The sequence below is a fragment of the Bactrocera oleae genome, chromosome 2 (genome assembly GCF_042242935.1).
Source record: "Bactrocera oleae isolate idBacOlea1 chromosome 2, idBacOlea1, whole genome shotgun sequence".
Taxonomy (NCBI): Eukaryota; Metazoa; Arthropoda; class Insecta; order Diptera; family Tephritidae; genus Bactrocera; species Bactrocera oleae.
The window spans coordinates 66,498,156-66,525,324 of NC_091536.1; the positions used below are offsets into that span (position 1 = coordinate 66,498,156).

Consider the following 27,169-nt stretch of genomic DNA (forward strand, 5'->3'; position numbering starts at 1 on the left):
AACTGCAGTACCGGGACGATCCCATTAACTTTGATAACTTTCTTCCACTACTTTTAGATCCAAGTGGAACCGCTCTCTTTGTTTCTCACTATAACTATCGTAATTATCCGAAAATTTATCGAAATGATTGCGGATATAGTCTAACTATTTTCTTCTAGAATATTAAAGTTTGTCAGCATATTTTCTTCATAATTTGATGCTTTGTGGTTACCTAGGAAAATTTCTAGTATCAACACTACACTTTTCCCAGCCTCACTTTCCGAAACAGTCATAACTTTGATAAAATCTGTATCTTTGATGAATTGCCGTACTGGAGGATCAAGAAATAGTCCACTTTTCAACTTTTCTATAACAAGCTTAGGGAATTTTCTACTTACTTAATTTAAACAAAATCCTTCCATATCCAACTCTTTGACAAATTGCTTCATCATTCCAAAATTGATTACGTTTTAAATTGATGATTTCATTTTGAGAAAATAACTTTGGAGTAGATGTTTCACCTTACCTTTCACTCTCACTGATAGATTGTAACGATTTTTGTGGATTTGGAGACTCCAAAGTTAGCTTTTCATTGATTAAAACTGACGATAGATTTTGATATCTCCATAAATGGTTTGATTTTTATTAAACCTTAAAAACTTTGCATAATTTTTTGCATACTTTCATAGAAAAATTCGTAATCTGGACACTTGAAACCATCGAAATATCTAGGTCAGCAAAAAAAATAATACTTTTGTAGAGCTGTGTAATGTGGTATAAGTTAAAAAGCTACAAATCTAATAGTAATCCATTCACGATTTCGTCGAACAATGAATGTTGAATTCTTTTGCAACAATTTTTTAAATAAAGTTTTGCCAACACCTGTAGTAATTTCCCCGGCTTTGATCCTTGCAAGTTGCAAGAGTATAAAATGTTCGGTTACACCCGAACTTTGCCCTTTCTTACTTGTTAAGATGTAGAATTTGGATTTATCTATATTTTTGAAATCAATGGTTAAGAAAATGCTATTTTAAATGAAAAAAATAGCCGAAATCTAAAAAAAATCAAAAATTGCACGTATGATGAATTACCATAAAATGGAATTAATCTCTAGGCCTAAACAATAATGAAAAAAAATATACGAATAATGAATGATTCAGCCTAAATGTATAATACAAATAAAAAGTTCACTGTTTCCGCCCACTTTTAAATAAAGTAGCGATTACTCGGTTTTTGGTTACTTCATGAAACTTAAAAAAATTGTATAGAGAGCTGGAATCCAACGATCTTCGCTGAATTCTCAGAGCAGTAAGCATTCCTAAACTTGGATTGGAACTAACACTGAACAAGTTTAAAAATTAATATTATTGGGTACACATGATCTTTTGGGCAAAGATTTTATTCCTCATACTTCATGTGTTGGATTTGTTTAAAAAAAGTTGCCTTATTGCAACTCTAATGATGGCCTTAATTTACTTTATTCAGTTTATAGTATTTTTGAAGTACCTATTGACGGTTTTCAAACCCCATTATTAACTTGGTAGCTCAGTTTTCTACTACTTCATATAGCTGTCAATAAAATTTTCTACACATTTTATTCGACTTATAGCAGAGGAACCGAACGGTAGCGTTCATTTAATACGCATTTTATTTTTTTTACACAATCAAGTTTTTACACTATCCCGAGTATATTTTGCATAACACTTGTAATTTTGCAATTTATAAGTATAGTGCTAGGAATTATCTAACGAAATTCTTTACAACGGCAACAACATGGCGGAAGCTACAAGTCAAGAGTTCAACAAGAAGACCTTCCTCGAGCATTACTGGCAAAAGCAGAAGGAGCTCACCCGCCGACAGCGTCAATATAAGACGATACTATCGACGAAGTTGAGCACGCGCAAAGAGACGATCATGACGCAAAGTTACCAAAACACCATCGATCAATTGAATTTAGAGAAGGATACATTGCGTGCACAAATTTGGGTTGCCAGCGGCGAAACGCATCGACGTCAAAGCAATCGTGCGCTGTCCAATATACAGTGTCACGTGGCGTGTCAGGAGCATTTAGCGGACGATATACGCTATTATAAAGAATCTACAATGAATTTGCAACGCGAAATTAGTCGCGTGAACAAACAAGTCTACGAACTGAATAGACGCACGGTGCCCGATACACAGCATCAAGCGTATGTGGCTCGCATGCGCAAGAAACTGGACATATTGGAGAATCAGCTAGAGGTGGGCGTGCGAACCGAGTGCGCTTTCGCGGCGATTAATAGCGAATTGCGCGAAGATTTGATAATGTTGCTGCAACATCGCACCACTTTCAATGAAGCCTACACGAAGTTGGTGCAAAAGTTGAACAGCGATAGAAAATATATAGTGGATCTGATCGAATATGCTTTAGCCACTTTCGAGAGTTGCATACACGCCTACGAGAAAATAAATATACTGACGAAGAAAGATGCGCAGGATCGTGAAATGAAAATGGTCGAAATGCAGGCGACCATGCGGAATAGAGCGGCCGAAGACGCGAAATTTTATTTTCTGGATTGTAAAGCGCACGAGAGAATAATTGATGACTTGCAGCCGAAAGAGTATCGGCGACGTGAAAAATTCAGGCAGAAACATCGTAAGCGTATCGACTTGTACAATACAATATTGCAGAAAATTTTAGATTACACTAATTCCACCGACGTCGATGCGGTCATTAACAAGTTCCAAGAGCAAGAGAGTCTCTATTATTCATACTTTAATTACGCCAATGAAATGAGCTATCACATGACTTTACTAAATAATTCCGTTAATCGGTTGTTTAATGAAATTTTCGAACTGAAACATACGAATCACAATACCTTACAGAATCAACTCGAAACCATTGAAAAGCTGGATAACAACTTAAAGGAGAAGCAAAAGCACAACGATGAGTTACGCGAAGTGCGCGATAAAAACGATGAGCGTTTGGAGAAATTACTACAGGGTATACAAATAATTAAGGATCAATCACGTGCCGATTGCAAGTCGTTCAAAGCATTGCTGGGTGATTTCACCAGAGTCAATCTCTTCAATATGCGGCACTTCCTAAAGATACTGGAAAAGCGCGTACACTCCATAACGGTGGCACAGTATGTGTGCGAGCGTCGCGTTAAGAAGCACTCGAGCGAATATATTGTCAAGGATGTTGTCAAATTATGCGATTGTCCGACACCGTTAGATGAGGTCGTGCTCACCCAACAGTGTCCGGAGTGTGGCGAGGCCGATGCCACCAACGTCGATGATACCGAAGGTGGCGAGGGCATACAGAGCTTGAATACGGTATTGAAGAAATTGTACGAGCGTATCAATCAACCGGAGATTCAGTATCGCTTGCACAGCATTAGTCAGTGTCGTTTGCCACATTCGCGTATACTTGCCGCAAAACGTAATGGCTAAAATTTTATGTCGCTCCTTTCTCCGATGTGGAGAATTTAATTGCAATCAATTATAAACCTCGTATATAGGAAAACATGTTAATGCCTAAGTAACTTGTTTTTATAAAAAAAACGTTTTATTTATTTATTGGGTGATGGGTGACATTTGTGAAGAGATTTTATTTTCTCAAATTCCTGAAAGTTTTTCTTTTCAGCAAAATACAAAAGCTCTGCGGCCAAATCACATTACTCATGTACAAGTGGAGAAGGAGAATGATTTTTCTAGATTTTCCTTTTTCCTTGTCTGAAAAATATTCAGTAATTTCAATTAGAGATATATGCAATTGCCAATTTCAAAAACGAATTATTTTTGGAATGTATTTGAGCATATTCTCTGAAACTTTGAAGTTGAAGTTTTTTTTTTAACTTTGTTTACTCGGCTACTAAAACTTTAAACGCGTTTTTCTCGAAACGCTGCTTTCGGAGTCGGTAAGAAAAATTTCTCAAAAATGGTTGGACCTATCTGCTTGTATTTTTCACCTTCTTAGATATACAAGCTCTTGTCAGGCAATAGGAATGAATAAGTTTTTGATAATAATAAAACAACTTTCATTTTAGGCAGCCACCATTTTGTCAAAAACCAAAATGTTTATTCGATTTTAAGAGAATTTTGAGTAGAGAAATCATCTTCTTTATGGAGATCGGCTACGGGTTGAAGGGAATCCAAACCGAATCGCCGATTATTATTAAACTCTGTAAATGTAAATTGTTTTTATTTGTATATTAAATGAAATGCCTCTTCGTACAAATTTAGAAAAACGCGTTTTTTCTGACAGTCAAGTGGGTATCAGAATTTCGTTCCACAAGTTTATTCTTCATTCACCCTCGTATAACGGTTATAATAAAAGCAATTCAAAGTGCTATAACTTACTAAACAAAAATGCCATAAGCATTAAATTTTACTCCCAACCTGGTGCAAACGGGTTAATTGGTACTCATTGTAAAACTTGGACATTGGGAGTGACTCTTTTGCACAAAAGTGCGTTCTAAGTATGCCATCTCTCCACTAAAGAATGGTCGTGATTGGCCAATATATTTTAAGGAGCCCCAGATACCGAATGTGTGCCTAATTTTGTCTTTATACCGAAACTGAAATTGAGCGATAATCTCTTTCTGATAAGAATGACTTTGTGTCGAAAATAGGTACCCAATATGCATATTTTCAAAATTTCAACTGACTTTAAACCACTTTTATCGATCAATGTGTGAGTTATCTTAACTAAATTCAGATAGAGCCTATTTCTGAAAATAAACTGACCCTGTGCCGAGAATGGATACAATTGGGTAAATTTTTAGAATTTTGAGTTGACTTAAAACAGTTTAGTCAGCTCAATATTTTTGCGATTTTAATTCGGTCCAAACACAAACCCCTAATATAAAGCTAGTAATTGCATAACTGATCGTAAACCCAATTTTTGTACTCTTGCAGAGTTTAGTTTTGTTCGGTTTGTAAAATACATGACTGCAATTTGGTACAGGGTAGCAATGGGCACCTGTGGTTTAAAAAAAATTTTAAAGTGGGAGTGGCCCCGCCTTTAATTGGTTTAATGTATATATTTCCCAAACCATTTAAGCTATATCACCCAAATTTGCACAAAACAAATCATTTTGACACCCCTACCGACAGTGTGAAAATGGTTGAAATCGGATGATAACCCCGTCCACTTTTCATATAACGGTTTTGTCAAAAACTACTACAAGTGCGATAAATGCATAACTAAATGCGTCAGAGACATACATTTTTACATTCAGGCTGGCTCTATAGGAGCGATGTTCAAAATTGGCAGATGGGTGTGGCACCGCCCACATTTAAATGAAATCACATATCTCCGGACCTACTGCACCAATTGCAACCAAATTTGGTACATTATTTTGACATTTCCATGATACAGCGCTAAAATAGGCAAAATCGAACTGCAATCACGCCTATTTCCCATATAACACAATTTTAAATTCCATTTGATTTTTTCACTTTCCAGTATACACACAAATCAAACACCAATTAATATATCGGTATAAAAAACTTTTCCCACATAGTGCCTTTAACATATGCTATCTAAGGTCTAAAAATGGTCAAAATCGGACCATAACTCTTCAAGCCCCCAGATATCAGAAATCATTCAATGTGTGAGATATATAATTGTAATTAGGAGAGAATCTTTTCCTGATAATATTGTAGTATGTTTGTATTTCGAAAATGAGTTGAATCGGGTCAATATTTCCTTTAGTTCCCATGTACCTAATGGAAAGAACTTCCGGCTGACCTTATACCGCATATGTCGGCCAACATATGAGTTATCTTAATAAAATGAAGTAAGCGTGTTTTTCTCCTAACAGTGCATCTCTATGCTTAACATGGATAAAATCAAGAGAAAACTTGCTTTAGCTCCCATATAACGTATTTCAGGATTTTCAAACATCTAGTTGACTTTACTCCTTATATATTTTTGGTGGTATGTGAGGTACCTTAATGAAACTCAGAGAGCATATTTTTTTTTAACATTATGAAGTAATGCCAAACAGGATAAAATCGGGTAAATACTACCTCTAACTACCATATACCTAATGCAAGATTTTTAAACTGTCGGTTGGCTTTATACCGTATATATCGACCAATATGTTATACATCGCAACAAAATTAACTGAGCATATAATATAGGATATACTGTAGTTTAATGTCGGAAATATAATAATTTTCGTTTTTCTAACGGCCCTTATTATATTAATTGTTTTGCGCTGAACATGAATGGAGTTGGTGTAGACCTTGATCTTTATCTCATAGCCCTAATATCATCAATTCCGATCTTCCGGTTGACGTATCGCACATCAAATCAATATATTAAATTTAGCCTCTTAGGTTAAGTTTATGTCAGATACACATACAAGTATGTCATTTGAACATGATTTTAAAATAACTTTCGTGGAATAATGAATATTTAATTCATGTTAATTCATTTTGTAATCTGAAGCTTTTTTGCCTACAACTGAAGGTATTTCCCCGGCTTTGATTCTTGCAAGTTATACTTGTAAGAGTGTGACATGTTCGGTTACATCCAAATTTAGTGCTTCCTTACTTATTTAATTTCGTAGGGCAGAATTTCTATATCGTATATGTAACTCCATAGAAGATAACTAATAATATATATAATTTAATATATAATAATATATTAAATTAAGCAAGAATATATTAATTAGCATTATGTCTTTTGGTAACAAAAATTATGGATATCGATGTGTATCTTTTCAGCACTAATATGATGAATATAGATATTTGTATTAGATTGACTTTAATATAAGGCCAAGTAATTCTATGAGCTATAGCTTAAGTTAGATACCAAATATGATTCTGATCCATTCATAATTTCGTCGAATAATGAATATTAAATTCTTTTGCAACATTTTTCAATTTATAGTTTTAACGACACCTGAAAATATGCCCCCGGCTTTGGTCTTTCAAAATTGCCAGACTATAAATGTTGGGTTACACCCGAACTTAGTCAGCCTATTTGTTTGTAATAGATATCCTCTGCTCTGAGAGCCAAGATGCACTAAATGATCCTTACACTGAACTACTATCTCTTTCTCTTCAGGCTTATGGTAATTAGTATAGGCATTATTTATGTTTGCACGAGCATGATGAATCGCTGTTTAGAAAAATAGGTAATACGGATAATTTTATATTTATACCCTGAACAGGGTATATTAAGATTGCCACGAAGTTTGTAACACCCATAAGGAAACGTCGGAGACCCTATGAAATATATACGTAAATGATCAGCATGATGAGCTGAGTTGATTTAGCCATGTCCGTCTGTCCGTCTATCTGTGTATATACAAACTAGTCCCTCAGTTTTTAAGCTATCGATCTGAAATTTTGCACCTGTCCTTTTCTCACAAAGAAGCTGCTCACGGAAATCGGAACGGCCGATATCGGACTACTATAGCATATAGCTACCATACAAACTGAACAATCAGAATGAAGTGCTTGTTTGGAAAACTCTTTTATTTGACGAGGTATCTTCACGAAATTTGGCATGGATTATTCTTTAAGGCAATAATCTAATCGCCGAAGAAATTGTATAGATTGGATGACTATAGCATATAGCTGCCATGTTAACTGAACGATCGGTATCTTCACGAAATTAGGCACGAGTTATCGCTTAAGGCAACAATGTATTCGCCGCAGAAATTGTATAGAGCAGATCACCATATCATATAGCTGCCATACAAATTGAACGTTCTTAATCAAGTTCTTGTAAGGGGCCTTTGTATATGTGAAGGGTATTATAGCTTCGGTGCAACCGGAGTTAACGTTTTTTCCTGTTTTTTAAATTATTCAGTCGAACATCTTTAAGATCTAAATAGTTTGGTTCAAAGTGGTTATGTTAAAAGGAGATCTCTGATGTGGATTACAAATTAAGCTCTGCTTCTAAAAGCGGCCACTTAACATTCTTTTTACGCAGAAAACTCACTTAGGTGGAATTAGTTTTTTTTTAGAATGTCACGGGGAACTTTTTCAAAGCGAGATATTCGAAAACCAATTGAGGTGCAAAATTCAGACCGACAGCAAAACTTAAATTCATCACAATACTTAACTTAGTGAATGTATTCTAAAGATTGTAAACATTATACATAAGTGTTTTGGTGGAAGTCAGAATCACCAAGAAAATATCAGACAAGCCGTTCTTGCTAAGGGAAATAATTAAACTTCCCTTTCTCTGGTTTTCAATACACTTACTCAGAATCTTTAAACTCTTAGTCGACGCACTACAGATCTTTCAGATAAAATCTAGTTATGATAGAACTCTTGAAGGCTTTTAAGAGTCAAAAATGAGTTTGAATAACGATTAGAGATTTATGCTTCCTAAAACTTTAATAGATAATCCCAACTTTGATGAGGACGTAAACTCTAAGGGGATATTTTAGGTTGCCATAGCTATTAATTCAGTTTAGATTGTCAAAATATACTCTAAATTCATTCAAAAACAACTGCAAAACATGTAGGCTGTCCTGCGGAACCCAGGTTATATACAAGTAGAAGAGTTTGAACCAATATCGAAGCGAATCTATAGAACCAGCGGAATGAAGTTCATCTAGCTTTACTTGCGAGTACTTTCTTAAAAAACACACTATTCCTTCATTATTATATACAATGTATATCCCGTACTATATACTATAAATTCTTCGGGATTTAAAAGTTCAAAAGTAAAAATTTACTGTGCATTACTTTCGCAGTCCATTGTGACTAAGATTTTTGTCTACTCACAACTTTTCTTTTTAAATTTATGTGTGTTTGGCATTGTCAATAAATTTGAGAATTTTATTTAGAAAATTTGGGCTGGGTGGGATAATTTCCAAAAACAATTTTTTATTATTTTTTAATTGAATTTATTAACTAATATTTTCCACAAATTCATTTAATATTTGGTCCATAATAAATTTAATTTAACCATTACAATGACGACGCTCGATGTGAAATCGTCTTTTTTGAAGGATCACATGCTCAAGCTGCAGGAAGTCTCGAAGCGACAAAGCGACTATAGGCGAGCATTAGCGGCGCGACTGAAACACTTTCGACGCAATCAAATCATGGAGGGGAATTTAAAGAAAGGCACCGCCAAATTGCGCAAAGAAAAGGCTGACATCAAGGTGAAGGTGTGGACGGCAATCGGCACACAATACAAAAAAAAGAGTGCGGCCTATTTGAGAACCATTAAATGTCACACCACATGCGAAGAGAAGTTAGCTGAGGATATACACAATCACAAAACAAGCATTTTAAATATACAGCGTGAGTTGGGCAGCTTATCTCGCCACATATACGATTTAAATCGGCACACAATACCCGCAACACGGGCAATAGAGAATAAAAACAGGGCATGCAAGCACTTGGCAATAAAGGAGAACCAATTGGAGGTGGGCATACATCAGGAGTGCAAAATGACAGCGCTGAATATGAAGTTACGCGAAGAATTGCACGAACTCATTTTGGAGAGGAAAGCTTTCAACGATCATTATTTCAAATTAATACGCGACCTCAATAGTGATAAGAAATACATGACTGATTTGATTGGTTACGCTATGCAACAGTTCGACTCGAGCATAGATCTCTATGAGAGATTTGATATTTTTAAGAAGCGGCACCGTAGAGATTTGGAACAACGGCGAATGGAAATGCGTATCATCAGTCGCAATAAAGCTGAGTCAGTCAATGATACAGAGTTTTACAAGTCCAAAATTTTCCACCGATGTGTGGATGACTTGCAACCGAAAGAGTATCGTAGACGTAGTAATGTGCGTGAACGTTTGAAAAAGAAACTGATCGTCAACAAGAATGTATTACATAAAATCTTTCAATATACTGGGCAGAAAGATATCAAAACTGTTATATCCAAGTTTAAAGAGCAAGAAAGCCTCTACTACTCATATTTTAATTACGCCAATGAGACGAGTTATCATATGACGCTGTTAAATAACGCCGTAAATCGACTTTTTGCGGATATCGACATGCTTAAGCTGGAAAATCGCAGTTCCATGCAAAATCAGGTGGATCAAATCGAAAAGTTGGAGGCGCAATTGAATGAAAAACGTAAGAACAACGAGAAGTTGCGTAAGTCTTCCGAGGTGAATGACGAACGTTTGAGCAAACTATTTTTGGGTTTGAAGCTGGTGCGCGATCACTCGAAAACCAATTGGAAAACGCTAGAAAAAGAAATCAGTGATTATCGTGAAATCAATATACAAAATTTACACGATCAACTGAAGTTTGTGGAGAAGCGTATTTTCGGTGTGCTAGTAACTGTCTATAAGTTGGAGCGTAAAAATAGCAAGAAGCGTCCCAATGACTATCTCATCAAGAATATAGAAAAATTCTGTGATTTTGCCACCAGCCTAAATGACATTGTCTTAACACAACAATGTCCCGAGTGCGCCGAGGTGGATGCGGTGAACATCGATGAAACAGAGAGCGTCGGTATTACGTCGATAGAAAATGCTAAACACAAACTTTATGATAAGATTACACAACCCGAAATGCAATATCGGTTACATAGCATAAGCTCATGCCGTTTTCCACGAGCGCGTATGTTGACCGCAAAACGAAACATGGAGAATGACTTAACAATAATTTAACATTTAAAACATAAATATTATTATAAGCAGAGAACAGCAATCAAAAAACCAAAATCTTAAAATAAAAATTATATAAGGTAAAAATTAAAATCAAAGAAAAAATTTATAAAATTAAAAATGTATATGAAATGAGAAATTACTAAAAATTAATAAATTCTTGTAACTAACATTTTTTGTGTTCTAATTTTCCTTTTTATAAAAAATATAGTGTAAAATGGGTCCCGATTCGATTGGCCCATTAAATTTAACACCTCTAGAACGATACGTAGTACAGTTCTCGTTATTAAAATACTTTCGAGGAAAAGTAATGACCGCTTGTGTGTGACCGCATTTAGCCAGCCTCTGTCTCCCTTTTCAACCAACCAATCGGACAAGGAACTAACAGTCCTCACGAACCCCAAAAATCGTTGGGCCTTTTTATTTGTCGATTAGGTTTACGCGTGCAGTTTAAATAAGCCTTCCCCGTGTTAAATTTTTTCAGATGGTAAGCTACTCATCATGTCCGTCGTATTATTTGAAACAAAATTAAAAACGGGCTATATTCTGCGAAATGTTTATTGATCTTTCGGTAATTTTATCCTAGAAAAAAGTGACGAATTGAGATATCGAATTCATTAAATAAAAAATAATATGTTTAAATATGATTTTTTGCTTTATTATTATTGTATTAAATAAATTATATTATAATACTGAGTTCTAAATTCGAGTTATTAAACTAATGTAGAGTAATGATCATTGAGCTCTTTGGAATATGTTTTCGTTGGGGTGTTTGCGTCATCGCTTGTTTCGCTGTAATATATGCTATTAAATCTCATTAGTTGTTTCCGTTGTCACATCAGCATTGTTAATCTCCTCGCCCAATCCCAAGCCGCTAAGAAGGCCACCAAGAAAACTGCCGATCAAATTTGCATTTCCTGCTGGACGACCAGGAGCAGGCTGCGCTGGCGCCGGGACTGCAACAGGCGCTGGAACGGGCGCAATGGCGCCCATACTATTACCACCAGCACCAAATCCAACACCAGTAGCGGGTCCATCGCAATTGTACATTTTGTTCAACTTTTCAATATCGTAGCTTGAGAATCCTTCCCGTTGGCCCATACGTTGACTGCCACCCGGTTGCTTGGGGAAGGAAAATACGTACAGTAAATAAATGTGTCAGTGTTTAAAGTGTAGAGTAACACACATTTATATATATATATATAAATAAGTATATATATATATCTATATATAATATATTGCATAACAGATAGAAAATAAAAGCAGTTACATATGTCGACGAGAAGGAAGTACTTTATCAGCAATGCTGTAGGAGGACATGCCTCTCTGTAAACTTGTAGGCAAGTCGTGCGAGCACTTAATACAGTCACCAGACCCCGGTTTATTGAACCAAATGGGGAACCTTCACACGCTGTGAATTTTTAACTAATCGCATAATAAATAATAAATGACTTTGCTCAAGTGGCAAAAGTGCTCTGACGTCTCTCGGTGTTTATATTTACTTTTCTGATTGTATATACAGTATGTGTGATCTGTTTTGAGATGTGATATCACAGTAAGTCACTGTGAATAAAATGGTGTTAAGTAGATATTTATCTTTGTACATATTTTGTTTTTGAAGTATAAGTCGAAAAAATGTGTAAACCCCAAGCGCGATCCGCGATCGAAAGAATAATATTTTTAATAATAATTGATTTGTTAAAAAATATTTTTTCTGACTTACAAATCTAATGTTGTTTATGATAAGTCCGTTTTGTCTGACGTTGGCGGGTTTGTACTGAGAGTGAAGTAATCCTTCTATAATACATTCAGTGCAAGAGAGAAGGGTGAAGGGGGGATAGGCGACAATTGCTATAATCATCCTGGAGCCCGGTTTTTCTCTACGAGTTCATCTATATCGAGGTATAAAATCATTATAAAAGCTAACATCCCATTCCAAGATTTCTGACCCTTTACCCATACAAATAATAATATTATTCTTGCTGTATTCTTCCTGAGCCGTCATTCTATATTTTCATTTCTCCTTAGCACCAATCTAATCAAGTATTAGTATCTACGATGTTCAAAAGGAATAGCATTGTTGCTAAGACTTTGTTGATCAAACACACCTTTTTTTGTTGGACCAATCCCATTGAAACCTCACTCATTTAAAAATATTTGACCAATAATAGAAACTTCGCACTTTAAAAAAACAGAATCACTGATGTCAACTCTTTTCTCTGACATAATCAAATATAAAAAAAACACTCTTTCTTTAAACGATGATTTGCATTATTTTAGCCTCTAAATCTTACACCTGTCAAATAGTACTTATTCACCACATACTCACCACAGCTACGATTGTCGGACGACCGTTACGCGAGAAAGCATTCGCCGAATAATGCATCACACTACCATAATCGTAAGGTACACCAAAAGCAACGGTTTGCTGAGCCTTCTCGAAATTCGACACCGCCGTTGGTTGTACATTCTCCACCATTATATCCACATAGGAGTCACGCTCCTGCCGATTCTGTTCGTGTAGGAAACCCAGTGCATGCATAAGTTCGTGCATTGCGGTGCCAGGTTTGGTGAGACAACCAGGCGATTGCAGATTGACCTCTTGCTTGCCGCCCACACGTCCAACCGATGACCAACAACCAGAATTGCCACTCACAATCGAAATGTAATCACTTTCACGGCTACGTGGAACAAAACGTATACAGGTGCGACGATGATACTCGTCTATCGCATGCTCAATGGTAGCCATATCACGTGCATTGAAGTTACCGCGTATCTCGAAAGGCACCACACCGTTAGGCCAACGTGAACTTAATGTGGTAATGCCATTTTTGGTCAATACTCTTCGAATAGGCACTAGAATGTCACCCTCGAGGTAGGAACCTAACTCCTCAGGATTAACCGGTGACTCTTCGGCTGTGTAGTTGGCCACCAACTGGGCTGTCACTTCATTATCTGGCATGCCATAAAGTGCATTGCCATAAAAACTCAAGTCAATCGCCTCTTCCTGCTCCTTGCCGCCATCATTTATGAGGTCGTCAATGTTATTCAAATCGATCTCCAATACCTCTGTGTTATCATCGTCATTATCATGGTAGATGCCGGTGCCATACAACGGCGAAGCTTGGAGCTGCAGCATTAGATGATAGAAAAGCGCGAGCGCGAAGAGTAAAGCTTTAGGGTGCTTTGCCATTGTATCGAAGAAACTCGTGGAGTTTAGGGATGAAACGTGACGAACACAATATTTAACTGTAGTTTGGGTAAAATTTTTTGAGCTCGGTTTCGATTTGGATAGCTTTGGTTACACTTTATGTCACTCTTAAGAACACCGTCTTCGAACTGTGCACTAACTACTATAGAGCATTGCTTTATATACGCAACGAGTGTGTGAGCCGGCGGTTGCTAGAATTATTCCCACTCATTGCTGCCGCTCCGGGCTTGCACTCACTTTGGCTTAAGCATTACGGTATGACGCCTCTTATCGACCATAAATTTATGTATCATAAATTCGCATAAAAAAATGGGCGGTAAGTTACATTTAACCGTAACAGTAGTCGTTATGTCGAGTACCTTTCTTTTTTGAACAACTTTAACAACTCAAAAGCTTATCGGCGTTTCGCCTAAGACCTTATCGCCGCGCATGGTGCGGTTTTGTTGGTTCAGCCGCTTGTTCGCCGTGAAAAAAGCCGGCGAACGCTTGTACGAATTCTTATTTGCTCAACATCGCTTAGCGTTAATGTTATTCAAATAATTTGGCTATTCTTCGCTGGCAATGATTATGAACTCATTTATACTCCTAGTTCAAATAGGAATGGTTGTATGACTATCAAAATAACTACCACTGCTTTTGACAATGTTAATGCGCTTTTTATGTTTTAAAGATGTCGACTTTGACTTTGGCGTTGAAAATGCCCGATAAGTAGAACAAAAATTATAAAGCTATATTTTGACTTGGCAATGAGTTGTGATTTAGAGTGGAAAGTGTGATGATAGATCAGTGGTTATGTAGTATGTATCATAAAGCGAGTAAGTTTACCTACGAGTACTTGGCCTGTGTGTTTAAAGTTTGAAGAGTCTTCCACAGTTAATTGCATGTAAATATTTATAAGCTAACTGTAGTCTATTAAATTCAAATTAGCAAATATTTAATCGCAAGTGTAGAACATGAAAAAATAATACTTATGTTAATACTTCAACGATCAAAAAATATGTGTACTTGAGCTTTTTTGGAAAATCCAATTAATTTCTAGAATGCACGCTAAAATCGATGACAAAGTCTGTGAAACAAAAATAAAATTGTTCTTAAAACTGTATCTTTTTTGTTTTTATATATAATATATGATAAATTGAGCAGTAACTAGTACAACAGATCTAAGCCAGGAATTGCGTAATGAGAAGCAAGCTGCGGTATTAACAAGAAATTTTCATTATACATTTTTCTAAAAACATATTTTAGGTTATTTAAATATGTTTATACAATATATGATATATATTATATTGAGACAGTAAGCCAAAGTTTAAAAATAGTAGAATTTTATAAAAAGAGTAACATATAAACATATAAAAATTCAACGCAGAAGACTCAAACTGAGCGCTTTTGTTAAAGCGCGTAACGACTGTTTTACTATGTAAATTAGCCGATGAGTCATTAAAATTGAAATCAATAATACTCTGCTTATGACGCAATGAAAAGAAAACGGCAGTAGTAACTGCTACTTACAGGTTCTATTATCTGAACATACGAAGTGTAATCTTGATGATAACGCCATAGAGGCCAGACCATTCCATAGCGTTAAGTATTTGTAGTCATTTTGCTATAATAATCTTTTGGGGCGAATTAAGAATACTATTATCTGATTGAATTAGAGTTTTTTGATCTTTTAGGTTTTTTCTGAAAATGCAAATGAGTCAAAGCTACTTTTAACATATACAGTTGTTACTACGAAACAACCGGTTGATGAAATATCACATATGATATCTTAGCAAATTTCGATGGTTTAAAGTGTCCAGATTACGAATTTATCCATGAACGCATTCAACAAATTATGCAAAGGTTTTAATGTTTAATAAAAAGCAAACGTCCAGTTAAAATCAATGAAAATATTTTTTTGAAGTCTCCAAATTCCCAGAAATTATTGCAGTCTATCAGTGTAAGTGATAGGTAGGGTGAAACATCTACTCCAAAGTTATTTTCTCAAAATGAAATTAGTAATTTGAAACGTGATCAATTTTGGAATGATGAAGCAATTTGTCAAAGAGTTGGATATGGAAGGATTTTGTTTGAATTAAGTAGAAACTTCCGAAACTTGTTATGTAAAAGTTGAAAAGTGGCCTATTTGTTGATCCTCAAGTTCATCAAAGATACTGATTTTATCAAAGTTATGACTGTTTCGGAAAGTGAACCTGGGAAAAGTGTAGTGTTGATAGTCGAAATTTTCCAAAGCATCAAATTATGAAGAAAATATCCTGACAAACTTTAATATTCTAGAAGTAAATATTGGTATCAAGTTCGACTTTATCCGCAATCATTTCGATAAATTGTCGGATAATTAAAATAGTTATAGTCAGAAACAAAGAGAGCGGTTCCACTTGGATCTAAAAGTAATGGAAGAAAGTTATCAAAGTTGATGGGATCGTCCCAGTACTGCAGTTTATTGCTGATTCTTAAATAAACATTCTCAACATTAAAATTATAAGGGAAAAACTCATTTAATTGAGATATAACATATATTTTGTATCTCTGTTTATTTCGATGCATCCTTATTTTCCAAAACTAAACTGATATTTGACACAGACATACCCAAAATCGATCTTATATCTAGGGCGAAACCACCACTGTACACTAGTATATGGGTCATAGACTTATACTTGACATAAACTCAAGAGGCTAAATTTAATATATTGACCAATCATCCCCAATATACATATATATAGAGTAAAGTAAGCCGGATGTTCGTAAATCTAGATATTAATAATACAGTGGTGGTGGCAAGTTTTTCCTCAATATTATCCATTTTGGGCAGAATGATACATTGTTATTAGAAAAAAACGCTCTTTCAATGTCATTAAGATAATTCACATATTGACCTATAGTTGCGCTATAAAGTCAACCGGAAGTTCGAAAACTTTTCTATTAGGTATATGGGGGCTAAAGGAATTATTGATCCAATTCAACCTATTTTTGACATACAGAGATACTATTATTAGAAAAGAATTCTTTCCAAATTTCTGTAACATATAACATGTGCCTAAAATGAGTGAAAACTTGACCTAACACCTACAAGTATATATGTTTTGTACATAACTAATATCAGAATTTTCGAACATCCGGTTGACTTTACTCCACATAGATTAGTTATGATACCTTAATGAAGCCCAAGAAGCATTTTATTTGTACGTGGCATGTTAATAGTATGTGGTATTGGCAAAAATAGATAAAATTGGGTCAACACTACCAACGATTCCCATATTCTAATATATAATAATGAATCCTCTAGTTGACATTTTCCCCATCAACTTAATATATATAAAATTTAGCCTCTTCGGTTGAGATGTAATATAAATGTGTCTCATTTAAAGATGTTTTTAATATAATTTTATCAGACGCGAACTAAAATATAGCAATAAAATTTAGTCTAAGTTAAGAAGATACTGTATTTGATTGTAATTTATTTACGATTTCTTCGAATCTTTCGCAACATTTTTCAATATACAGATTGGCATCACCTGAAGGTATTTGATTCTTGCAAGTTGCAATAGTATAAAATGTTCGGTTACACCCGATCTTAGCCCTTCCTTACTTGTTTTACTATACATTATTATCATATATTATTCGTAGTTAATCTTCTTTTTTCTGTATTTGGTTTAAATGAGTTTTACATAAAACATTCATTAAAATTGCTTTAAATATTTTTACTCTGCAGCTAAATTTCTTTTAACAAGGTCAAAACTCCAATGTAATTTAAAAGGTACATGCTATCAATTGAACATTCCATGAGCTTCAAAATATTTAGTATGAACAGCAGAAACAGTTTCAAAACCAATATGATAAATAGAGCTTTCTTATTCAATATTTTTTTAATAGAATTCATATATTTTTAGAGATGGCTCAACTTCTTTTATGCGTATATTAAAATAAATACAATGGAACTGCAATTATTATTACAATTTTACACATAAAAAGTCCAACACGAACTTATTTTTGTGCCAGCGCCAAACACTCATATTCATCACACGAACGTCTTGTGCAATAAACCAATATAATACAAAGGTTATATACATATATACATACATATTAACTACAGTCAAACCTGGTTAAGAGAGAGTTCAAGGGGCCATGAGTTTTTTTTCGCTTATAGAATTTTCCAACTTATACTCTCCTTAAAACTCTCTAATGCGAGTTTCTAGCTTATAGAGGTACAGAAGAGGTTTGTCTCACTTACAGAAGTTTCTCAATGACATTCAAAATATTTAGTTGTAAACATGTAAAAGAATAATTTATTAGAGTGATTACAAAGTGATTATTAAAATACATAAATACAAAGAAGCAAGTAACTGTCAAATTTTATTTGAAAAAATCAGTCAACTTTTTGTGTGTCATTTCATACTATGTGTATGCTTTTCGAGTTCATATATTTTATCAAAAATAGTCTTATCGCCAACCGCTGAGTATTCAAAAAACTTCTGGAGCGTCTCCAAAGCCTCTAAAGCTTCTTGCTTTTTTGGCATAGTTTCAATTTCTCTATTCGAACTAGGTGATTGATTTTTCGTTTATATATTATAGGTTGTTGTAAGAGCTGTACTGTTCGTTGCAAATAATATTTATGAACGGCAGTGAACATGACAAATAAGTTAATACAGTTAAATATTATTCTTTTAAATTACAAGAAAACAACATAGTTCCTGATTCTTGAAAAAAAAGAATAAGTCTTATATGGAGGTTTTTGTTTCTCAGTCATAGAGGGTTTTGAGAGGTCAAAGTTCGGGACCTGAGAATTATTCTCACTTATAGAGTTTTCTCGCTTACCCAGTTCTCTCTTACTCAGGTTTGACTGTATTTGCTAAAAATCACTTTATCTCTACTGATTTTAATGGTAAAATCAAAATTTTCACACATTTTACTCAAACGCGTCGGAAGCATTTGCACGACTGATTAAATGGCGGCGGAAACTGGAAATAAAATACAGTTACATTTCCAATGGAAATAGCTAATATGAAGTGAACACTATATAAGGAATAATTACAACATTTTTTAACTGTAACTAAAAATTTTAAATACATACATACGTACATAAGTGCATAAGTACGTGTATATTATATGAGTTTAAAAATTACAATTCGATACAAGCAATGTATACAAAAATTAAAGGATTTTATATAATAAATTTAAAAAAATGTGTTTAACTGAACTCACTGTTAAAATTCAATTTAATCCAATATCAAAAAAAAATTATGTTTATTTATCAGTTTTATATATTCTATAGTATAAAAAAAATTTAATAAATTGTTTTTGAAAAAAAAAATGTATATTTGTTATTATTTTATTACATATGTATTAATTATATTATATAACAATACATATATTTTCTAATCCAGTAATTATTTTCGGATCTTGTTTTTGAATATTAAATAGCGTACACCAATGATATGTGCTTGTTTTATTTCGGCACACTGGCAACACTGTTTGCTAACTGCACATTCCAGTTTCCGTCGCTATTTCGAAATACTTGCAGTTGTTTCCGATTCGTACCCTGCTGTAGAGTCAGTGAAAATTAAAATCAAGACCCAAAATAATGTAGTGCTATGGGTAAAAGTAAGCAGAATATATGGTTGTGTAGTATTTTAAATAAATAATATGTGAATATGATTTAATGTATTGAATTAGGGCTTTCGAGTGTACAAGGTGCCTTTAGGTATCTAAGTGGTATTAATAGCTACCGGTTTGTGGCAAAGGACATATTATAAATTCAACACTGAAACGGTGAGTAAATAAAGAATAAGACTAGCTCTGGATAACATAGTCAGCTGAAATAATTGGCTAGTTGTATTTCATTGTGTATTTCTACATATACATATATTCGTATGCACTCATATTTAGAGTATTTTAAAAAGCTAAAAAATAATTCAGTAAAATTCCGTTTAAGATTTCATAAATCAAATATATTATTCCCGGTCCTTAAAAGCCTACATAGATTTTTATGAAAAATGGTGGATAGGAGGAATCATTTCTTTGAAAAATTGCGATACATCATATACTATTTGTTCTCTAGTTATTAACATAGTCTACATTCAAGCATAACTTTTAAATCTGATTAAAAATATACAATATCAATTAAATCACTACATATACACACTTTTATTGATTACAAATCCATACTTATGTCCATTACAACATTGCTATCAGACTTGTCTGGCGGATTTGTTGTGCTATCCTCCTCATCAAATTTCAATTTCATGCAATTAAATTTCGCTGGTGACTCTTCAATTGTTGGTAAACGTTTTGATGCTGACTTTGATGAAGATGACGACGATGATGTAGTAGTACCGCTAAAATCTCGACCACATATATCTTCAATAATCGCTTCATCATTCATTACATCTTCAATGCAAGTCTTTAGAATAGTTGTTGTCACAATGCAATCACGATTAATTGCCAAACTTTTATGAAAGTAGATAATGGCCTCTTCGAGGTTGCCCATTAGAGCATAAACAAATCCCATTGCTGTATAGGTGTGCGGGCTTTGTGGTTTGAGTAAAAGTGCCTGAATTAAGAGTAACGCATTAGTGATTTACTTTAAATATATAAAGTATATAATTACATATTGATGATAAGTTAAAGCCTCCTTGTACTTCTTGCGCTTGCGGCAGCAGTGGCCCAAATTATTGAAGAGCGGTTCCCAACGCGCCGAAAGCTCCTCCTTATTCTCCTTAGCACGCGCTCTAACGATTTCTGCTGTGCGTAGAAATACTTCTTCGGCACTCTTGTAGCTGTTAGTTAGAAATATTTGTGCCTTTATGTTCAAAATTAACGCATTTAATGTAAATTGCCTTACTATTCGTATTCATATTTGATTACGCCCAACTCGTGCAATACGAAGACATCTAGCGGAGCAATTGACATGGCTTGATAGAAGAATTTCTCTGCCAGCTCGAGATTTTTCGTCAGTCCACATTCAACACCTATGTAGAGGAGAGGCAGATGACAACCGCGCATGAGTTGAGTAGCTTTGAAATAAGCAGCCATTGCCTGTTGAGTTTCATATATAAATAATATTTTCAATTACATAAAATCAATAGATGTTTACCTGATCATGCTCATTCTCCTTGGCAAAGGAGTGGCCATAAGCCAGCCACGCAGGTCCATATAAACGATCAAGTGCAGTTGCTTTGGAAAGATATCTGCGTGCCGGGTCGCTCTTGCCAATCAAATCGTAATAACAACCAACTGCGTACCACGAAATGGCTTTGTCGGGATATCGATCAACTAGTTTATGCGCGACGTAGAAAAGTTCTGTGTAAAATAGTGAAATTAAGAATCATTGAATTTGGTAGTTAGTTTTACGAATTGCAACAAATTTGCAAAAGAAATTATTTTATAATTTTTTCGAAAAAGCACTTACTATTGTAATCACCAAACTCGACCAAGCAACCAATTTGTAGCGTTAAACCAGCATTATGATAGGGATCCGCTTTCAATAGTCTGGAGAAACATTAAGCATACACCATAAGACACAATTTTTAAACACATTTTTCACTTACTCTTGTAGGATTTTATAACATTTCTTATATTCGCAATCATAGAATAGTTTCTCGGCTTCAGCAGCCATCATATCGGTGCTTTTTTGTATGCGACTTAAGCAAGTAGTTAGTGGTAGAATAGTTTTATTATCAGCATTTTTTGTATGATCACGACCGGGTGTTTCGGCGTGTGACCTATTCGATTCATTCATGAGCGACGATGCACGAGTGAGACTGATTTGCATAGAGAATGGATTGTTTTTGAGATCTACAAGCACTCTTTAATATAAAAATTCAAATTAATTTTATAAGTCTTCTACTCATAATTTTAAACAAATACTTATTTGCTGGAGACATAATTTGCGGGGTCATATATTTTGTAAGTATATTTTTATGCAGTTGTGCCTCAGATGATAAAGTTTTCTTAATTTTCTCACTTAAATCTTTAATTGTCTGATCACCTGTGGCCTATTAAAGAAGCAATGAAGTTCAAAATGTAATAGATCACTCTCAATACTACTTACGGGATCGATAGATTCATAGTATTTCTTTAACTTTGACTCATACAATTTTTTGATAAACTTTGCATCAGTTTCACTCGAGTGTTGTGCAAGCGGCAAATGTTGCATCAATTCCTTTTCTAAACAAATCATCAGTTTGGAATAAATGTTAATAGTAAACTTGCAATACAATCACATGAAATATTACCTTCCCAGGCCATAAGCATTTCATGCTGTACTAACGCTTCAAGCGCCTCAAAGCAATATACCGACTTATGCAGCGCTTGCACATAGTAGTCCATGGCCAAACCGCGATTATCTAGAGCTTCGTAGATTTTGCCTTTCATATAACTAATTGAAGCCATAATTTCCTAAAATATAGAAGCAGCAAATGCATTTACAAATAAAAAAAGAGTATAAAGTACACTTCTAAGTCTTACATACGTTTTTATTCGCCTCCTCCGTATTTAATGTGGAGTGACAGTCCACGGCCGCGCTGTCTAATGGTTGACTTATCAATGACGATGCTAAAAACTCAATGTCTATATTATTTATAACGCTAACTGCTTCATTAAGTTCCTTTGCTTCATACAAGCTTTCCAATAATAAATTATAACTTGATATGTGTGACTTTTCCAGTTGGAAACGTCGTATAAGATGAGCTGCACGATGGTATTCTTTTAAAAGGAACATGCAATGCGCTTGACAATAAATATCTTTGGGATCATTTTGACTCAGTACACACACTTTTTCAGCCCAAAACAAGGCCGTTTGATAACGACGCTATTAGAGTAGAAAATATTTATTAAATTTTGTTAATATTTTAACTTTTGCATTGGCTTACCATGTCGATGAACATTTTAACTAACTTGCGATAGTGTGCCACATCAATAACACCATCGTCTGCATGATCATCGGGGCTGTCGTTTCGCATTTCGCTATCCCCCGTCATCAAGTTGAAGTATTTGTTAATTTATTGAGTAAAGGAAAAGACTGCAAATCTAAAATAAATTCAAACACTTTTGCGTTTAAATAACAATTTGCGCTTTCAGCAATTAACATTTGACAGCAAACAGCTGATGGGTAGCTGCCGGCAGAGAAGAAGAAGAGTATTCGATGTGCAATAGAATGGCCGATTGTTGCCATATAGAAAAAATGCAAACAATTAAAAAGTGATATTTTACTTTTGTATATATATGCATTTATTATGTATAAAATATTTATTTTTTGTATATAATATGTATTATAACGAAGAAGAAGAAAGGTTACACAATAACCAAATGTAAATAAAAGCATTGTTAATGTATAAAATATTAATATCAGGTATTATTACAATTTAAATTTGTATAAATTACATAAAATTTATTTCAATTAACTATAGATATTTGGAACATAATTGGTAATATTTATACTAATTACCTTATTTTGCTTAGTATAGAGTATTATTTTAGTTTATATACTAAATTTTGTATTAAAATAAGCCGCATGGATTTGAAAAAAGCAATTTGGGGCCAAATTTAATAAATAACAGAAATTAGTAATGCAATTAAAAAATAGTATAGAATAAAATAGGGTATTTGTCACTTTCACGGTCACCTTTAGATGATATTTGAATTTTTTATCATAAATCCGCCGTAAAAACGAACGTTTAAAATAAACAATCATGAAAATCAATGCATTTTTTCGATTTTTGACATCCAAAAAACCAGGTGACCGTGAAAGTGTACAATTACCTAAAATAATATATGTAAACTCTTTTAATAAATATAATATATATATTTTTATATAAAGCAGTATCCTTCAAATAATTTTTATGATTAAAGTGCAATGAATGCGTATAAAACTGGTCAGCTGTTCAAAAGGCTTTAGCTTCAAAAGTTTATTCCATACATTTTCTACAAATGTCGGTACTCAACCATTAGGAAGCATAGTTGCTACATGTCTTTAAAAAAATATTTAGCTCGTCGTAAATATGATTTACATAAAATATTATATAAATATTTATATACATATAAATATTTTTTAGTAAAATACATATATACATTTTTTAATTATTTATGTATACATATTAACCTGCAAACAACGCATTAAAAATAATTAAATTAACATATGAACTATTGTTTCTTTATCCGAAAATTCTAATTAAAAACAAATATTTATTTCCAAACTAATTATTACAAATTAAACTAAGGAAATTTTTCTAGAATTTACTGCTTTCAGTGTTTGTAAACTTCGAGTTCAACCATTTTGGTTATCTTTCGAAAAGGAACGCTTAGTTTTAATAATATATCAACATAGTTTAGCTGTTTTTGTCGTATATATATTTATTTGCTTTTAAGAATAGTTTTTCAGGTAGAAATACGTAAATATTTCCTTTTTAATCCATTTTCATTCCACGTTTTTTATAAAAATAATAAATATAAATATATATATTGTTTTTACTCCAATTTTTTTAACAAAAGAATATTTTTTCAATTTTTACTCCAAAATGATTTAATTAATTAATTAAAAAATAAAATTTTTAATTTTCAATCCCAAACATTGCAAAATTAGAATTAAGCATTTAAAATTTAATTTTCAACCCAAGAGCGGAATTAATGATCTAATTATTAATTACAAACACAAAAATTTCAAATTGAATTTTTGATCTCAAACAAACCAAAATTAGAATTGAAAACTTAAAACTTAATTTTTAATCCCAAAACTGTAAGTTTTAATTTTAAATTATTATATGAATATTTATTAAATCTTTTTTTTCGTAATTTTATGTGTGAGTAAGTACATACATACATACTATGTGCATACGTTTGAAATTTCGAATCATATGTTGGGAAAGTCTATTGTAAATATATTTGTATGTCCTGTACTCAAACATGTTGTGTGACAAACTAAGCTCCAAGCGCAAACCTGCTCCATACAGCATCCTTTCGAACATCGGCCAACATTTTCCGCCGGCCCCACAAACGCCACATTTGCCATACACTCTCACTGGCTGGCTGACTTCGTGCATTCGCGCTCCGACTCAGATGAAACGCCTTATGGCGATAGCTATAGCCTATGATTTCAAACTCGCAGGCATCGACAGGACCGACAAGAATTTTGCCTCGCAGTTACTGATTTTAGTTGGAAGGTGAGGTTTTAATTTTTTAACCGAACGCCGAGCAAGACAAAAGTGCAAAAAGTATTTTTTATTAAATACAAACTACAAGAAAAAACCCATAAAAATCAAACAAAATAAACCTCAATTGAAGGCAACTATAATAAATCGAGTTTTTTTTAATGAAATCTTTTTTCTTTCGTTTTAAAAAATCGAAGCGTGTGATTGTGTGCCGAAAAGTAGTGTTGTTGATTGATTGCTAGCCGAGTGTTTCACACAACTAAATGTGCAATCCATATTTAGAATAAAATATTACAAAATTTTGCCAAAAACGAAAGAACAACGTAAACGTGCTCGAGAGAGGGCACAGGTGCGCGAGGCGTGTATGAAAAAGTAACGGTGCCTACGCTTCCGTTCCGCAATTCGCATATTTAACGCCATTGAATACGGAAAACGTGCTTCCAACCAGCCCCGCAAATAGCATACAGGCGGCAGCTCGGGAGCAGCCCAACGCAGCGTACGCCAATACACAGCGACCGCAGTCCCAACTTGTGCGTGCCGGCCAGGGCGTGCAGTGTTCGGCGTTATCACTAGTGGCGCATAAGCGTGTTTCCTGTGTGTCTCTGCCTGCCAGCGTAAGTGCTGCGGCCTGTGCTCGGCGGCGAGCGGCGTTTGCGGAGCCAGTAAACGCTTAAAACATATTGAGATTACGGGTATGTGCCGCAATTAAATGCTTCTAAACTCTTTATTTTCTATGTGCATAAGGGTACAAATCCTCACACGTACAAATATGCATAAATGTAGGTAAAATGTTTGAACCAAGAGTCGAATTGTTTGTGTTGTTTGTAGTTTTATGAAAATCATAACAGTACTATGATTGAAAAAATCATCTGCAAATGGCGAAGGCATTAAATGAGTGAGGTAAAACAAAAAAATTGAAAGAAACTAGCAAGAATTGCAAAAAAATGTACCAAACGGGAGGGGTCGGTAGCTAACGCCTTAGCAATCGGTTTCTATTCGTCACAGCTCCTTTTCTAATATAAATTTTATACCCTTACATGGATTATGAAATATAAAATTAAAACAGCTTTTGCATATAATGTTTTTTTAAACGAAAAAATTTTATTATATCAGTTTAATTGATTGTAATATGTTTAATTAATAAATAAATTTAATTATAACATATTGTTATTACATTTCATTATCAAACTTTTTATTTCTGTCTACTTTGGTGTTTTTGTTGCATTTTAATATTTTGCTGTTTTTCATAGATTTTTGTTCAATTCTGTTTTTTTTTTTTGTAAACATTCCCGATTTTTCTTTTGAACGTAGTACTGATAAGTAAAAGATCTTAAATTACACAACTTATTCAATAGAAGGCGCACGTCAACGGACCACGTTTTTAGAAATCTTTAATAATTCATTAGACAAAAATGCTGAAATCGGAGACAATATTTATAATATTTTAATGCTTGTAAATAATCTAGAATTTACGAGTGACTTTCAAAAGTTGAAAAAAAAAATTCCAAGAATGATTTACGAGTATATCTGGTCAAGAGCGGTTACATCGGCAGTATGCCTAAAACTATGAATTTATGACTTTACACTGCTGCTACAACAACTATAATTAAAAAAAAAATATGCTTAGTTTAAAACATATTATATCCCAATATTATTTTAATCATTAATTTTCTCCACAATAATATTATAAATATATATATTTTATAATAAGGCAATTAAATTTATTAAGCATACATTTTGTATACCTTAAGAGTTGTATAAATATTTAGAAAATAAATAATTTATGTAACTTTTTTCTTTAATTATAGGCATTTTAGCATTATATTATATATATATTTTTAAAATTTATTAAAAACTTTGATTTATCACATTTTTTGATTTACAGTGAGTTAAAGAGTCATTATTTTGTTACAAATAAAGTTATAATAATTTTTGTAGATATCAAAAGAATACTCTTAAAACTAAAATAATTTATTTTTCACGTAAATTGTATAGATCTTAATTTATAATTTTTATATTATTTGAACTGGAAATAATTTTAATACAGTTAAAATGTACAAAACAGTTTTATAGCTTGATAAAGATGCACCGGAAAAAGTAATTTTATTATAGATAATACCGCCAAGTAGTTTTGTATATTTTTCAATAAATTTAATTTTATCTCCAATAGCAAGATATATATTTTTAAAGTTTATTGTAGAAGCGAAATCATGGATAATCTTTATTTCGTTCAA

At 33.6% G+C, this 27,169-nt stretch overlaps 5 protein-coding genes across 5 annotated transcripts in view; 3 read left to right on the forward strand and 2 right to left on the reverse strand.

Annotated features, from left to right (window-relative positions):
• The first annotated feature begins 1,570 nt into the window (after positions 1 to 1,570).
• Positions 1,571 to 4,211, forward strand: LOC118681557 (outer dynein arm-docking complex subunit 1-like). The gene has a single exon (XM_070105527.1). It carries the CDS (start codon positions 1,753 to 1,755, stop codon positions 3,412 to 3,414), a length of 1,662 nt encoding a protein of 553 aa, XP_069961628.1. The 5' UTR covers positions 1,571 to 1,752; the 3' UTR covers positions 3,415 to 4,211.
• Positions 4,212 to 8,909: 4,698 nt separating this feature from the next.
• Positions 8,910 to 10,583, forward strand: LOC106615111 (coiled-coil domain-containing protein 63). Its single transcript, XM_014231171.2, has one exon. It carries the CDS (start codon positions 8,910 to 8,912, stop codon positions 10,581 to 10,583), a length of 1,674 nt encoding a protein of 557 aa, XP_014086646.1.
• Positions 10,584 to 11,216: 633 nt separating this feature from the next.
• LOC106615126 (hatching enzyme 1.2) lies at positions 11,217 to 14,158 on the reverse strand. Its single transcript, XM_014231189.3, has 2 exons — positions 12,910 to 14,158; positions 11,217 to 11,702 (listed from the first exon to the last, which is right to left on the reverse strand). The coding sequence occupies exons 1-2, from the start codon at positions 13,771 to 13,773 to the stop codon at positions 11,388 to 11,390; spliced, it is 1,179 nt and encodes a 392-aa protein (XP_014086664.2). The 5' UTR covers positions 13,774 to 14,158; the 3' UTR covers positions 11,217 to 11,387.
• A 5,559-nt stretch (positions 14,159 to 19,717) lies between these two features.
• On the reverse strand, positions 19,718 to 22,897 carry Cdc16 (cell division cycle protein 16). The gene is made up of 11 exons (XM_014231182.3): positions 22,662 to 22,897; positions 22,262 to 22,600; positions 22,026 to 22,188; positions 21,842 to 21,957; positions 21,658 to 21,785; positions 21,339 to 21,596; positions 21,200 to 21,279; positions 20,885 to 21,090; positions 20,633 to 20,826; positions 20,399 to 20,567; positions 19,718 to 20,341 (listed from the first exon to the last, which is right to left on the reverse strand). The coding sequence occupies exons 1-11, from the start codon at positions 22,767 to 22,769 to the stop codon at positions 19,943 to 19,945; spliced, it is 2,160 nt and encodes a 719-aa protein (XP_014086657.1). The 5' UTR covers positions 22,770 to 22,897; the 3' UTR covers positions 19,718 to 19,942.
• Positions 22,898 to 24,818: 1,921 nt separating this feature from the next.
• Positions 24,819 to 27,169, forward strand: part of orb (polyadenylation element binding protein orb) — a 59,342-nt gene continuing 56,991 nt past the window's right edge. The window contains exon 1 of the mRNA XM_070105529.1: positions 24,819 to 25,627. The gene's annotated coding sequence lies outside the window, so the exon portion shown is untranslated. The remainder of the gene's footprint in view (positions 25,628 to 27,169) is intronic.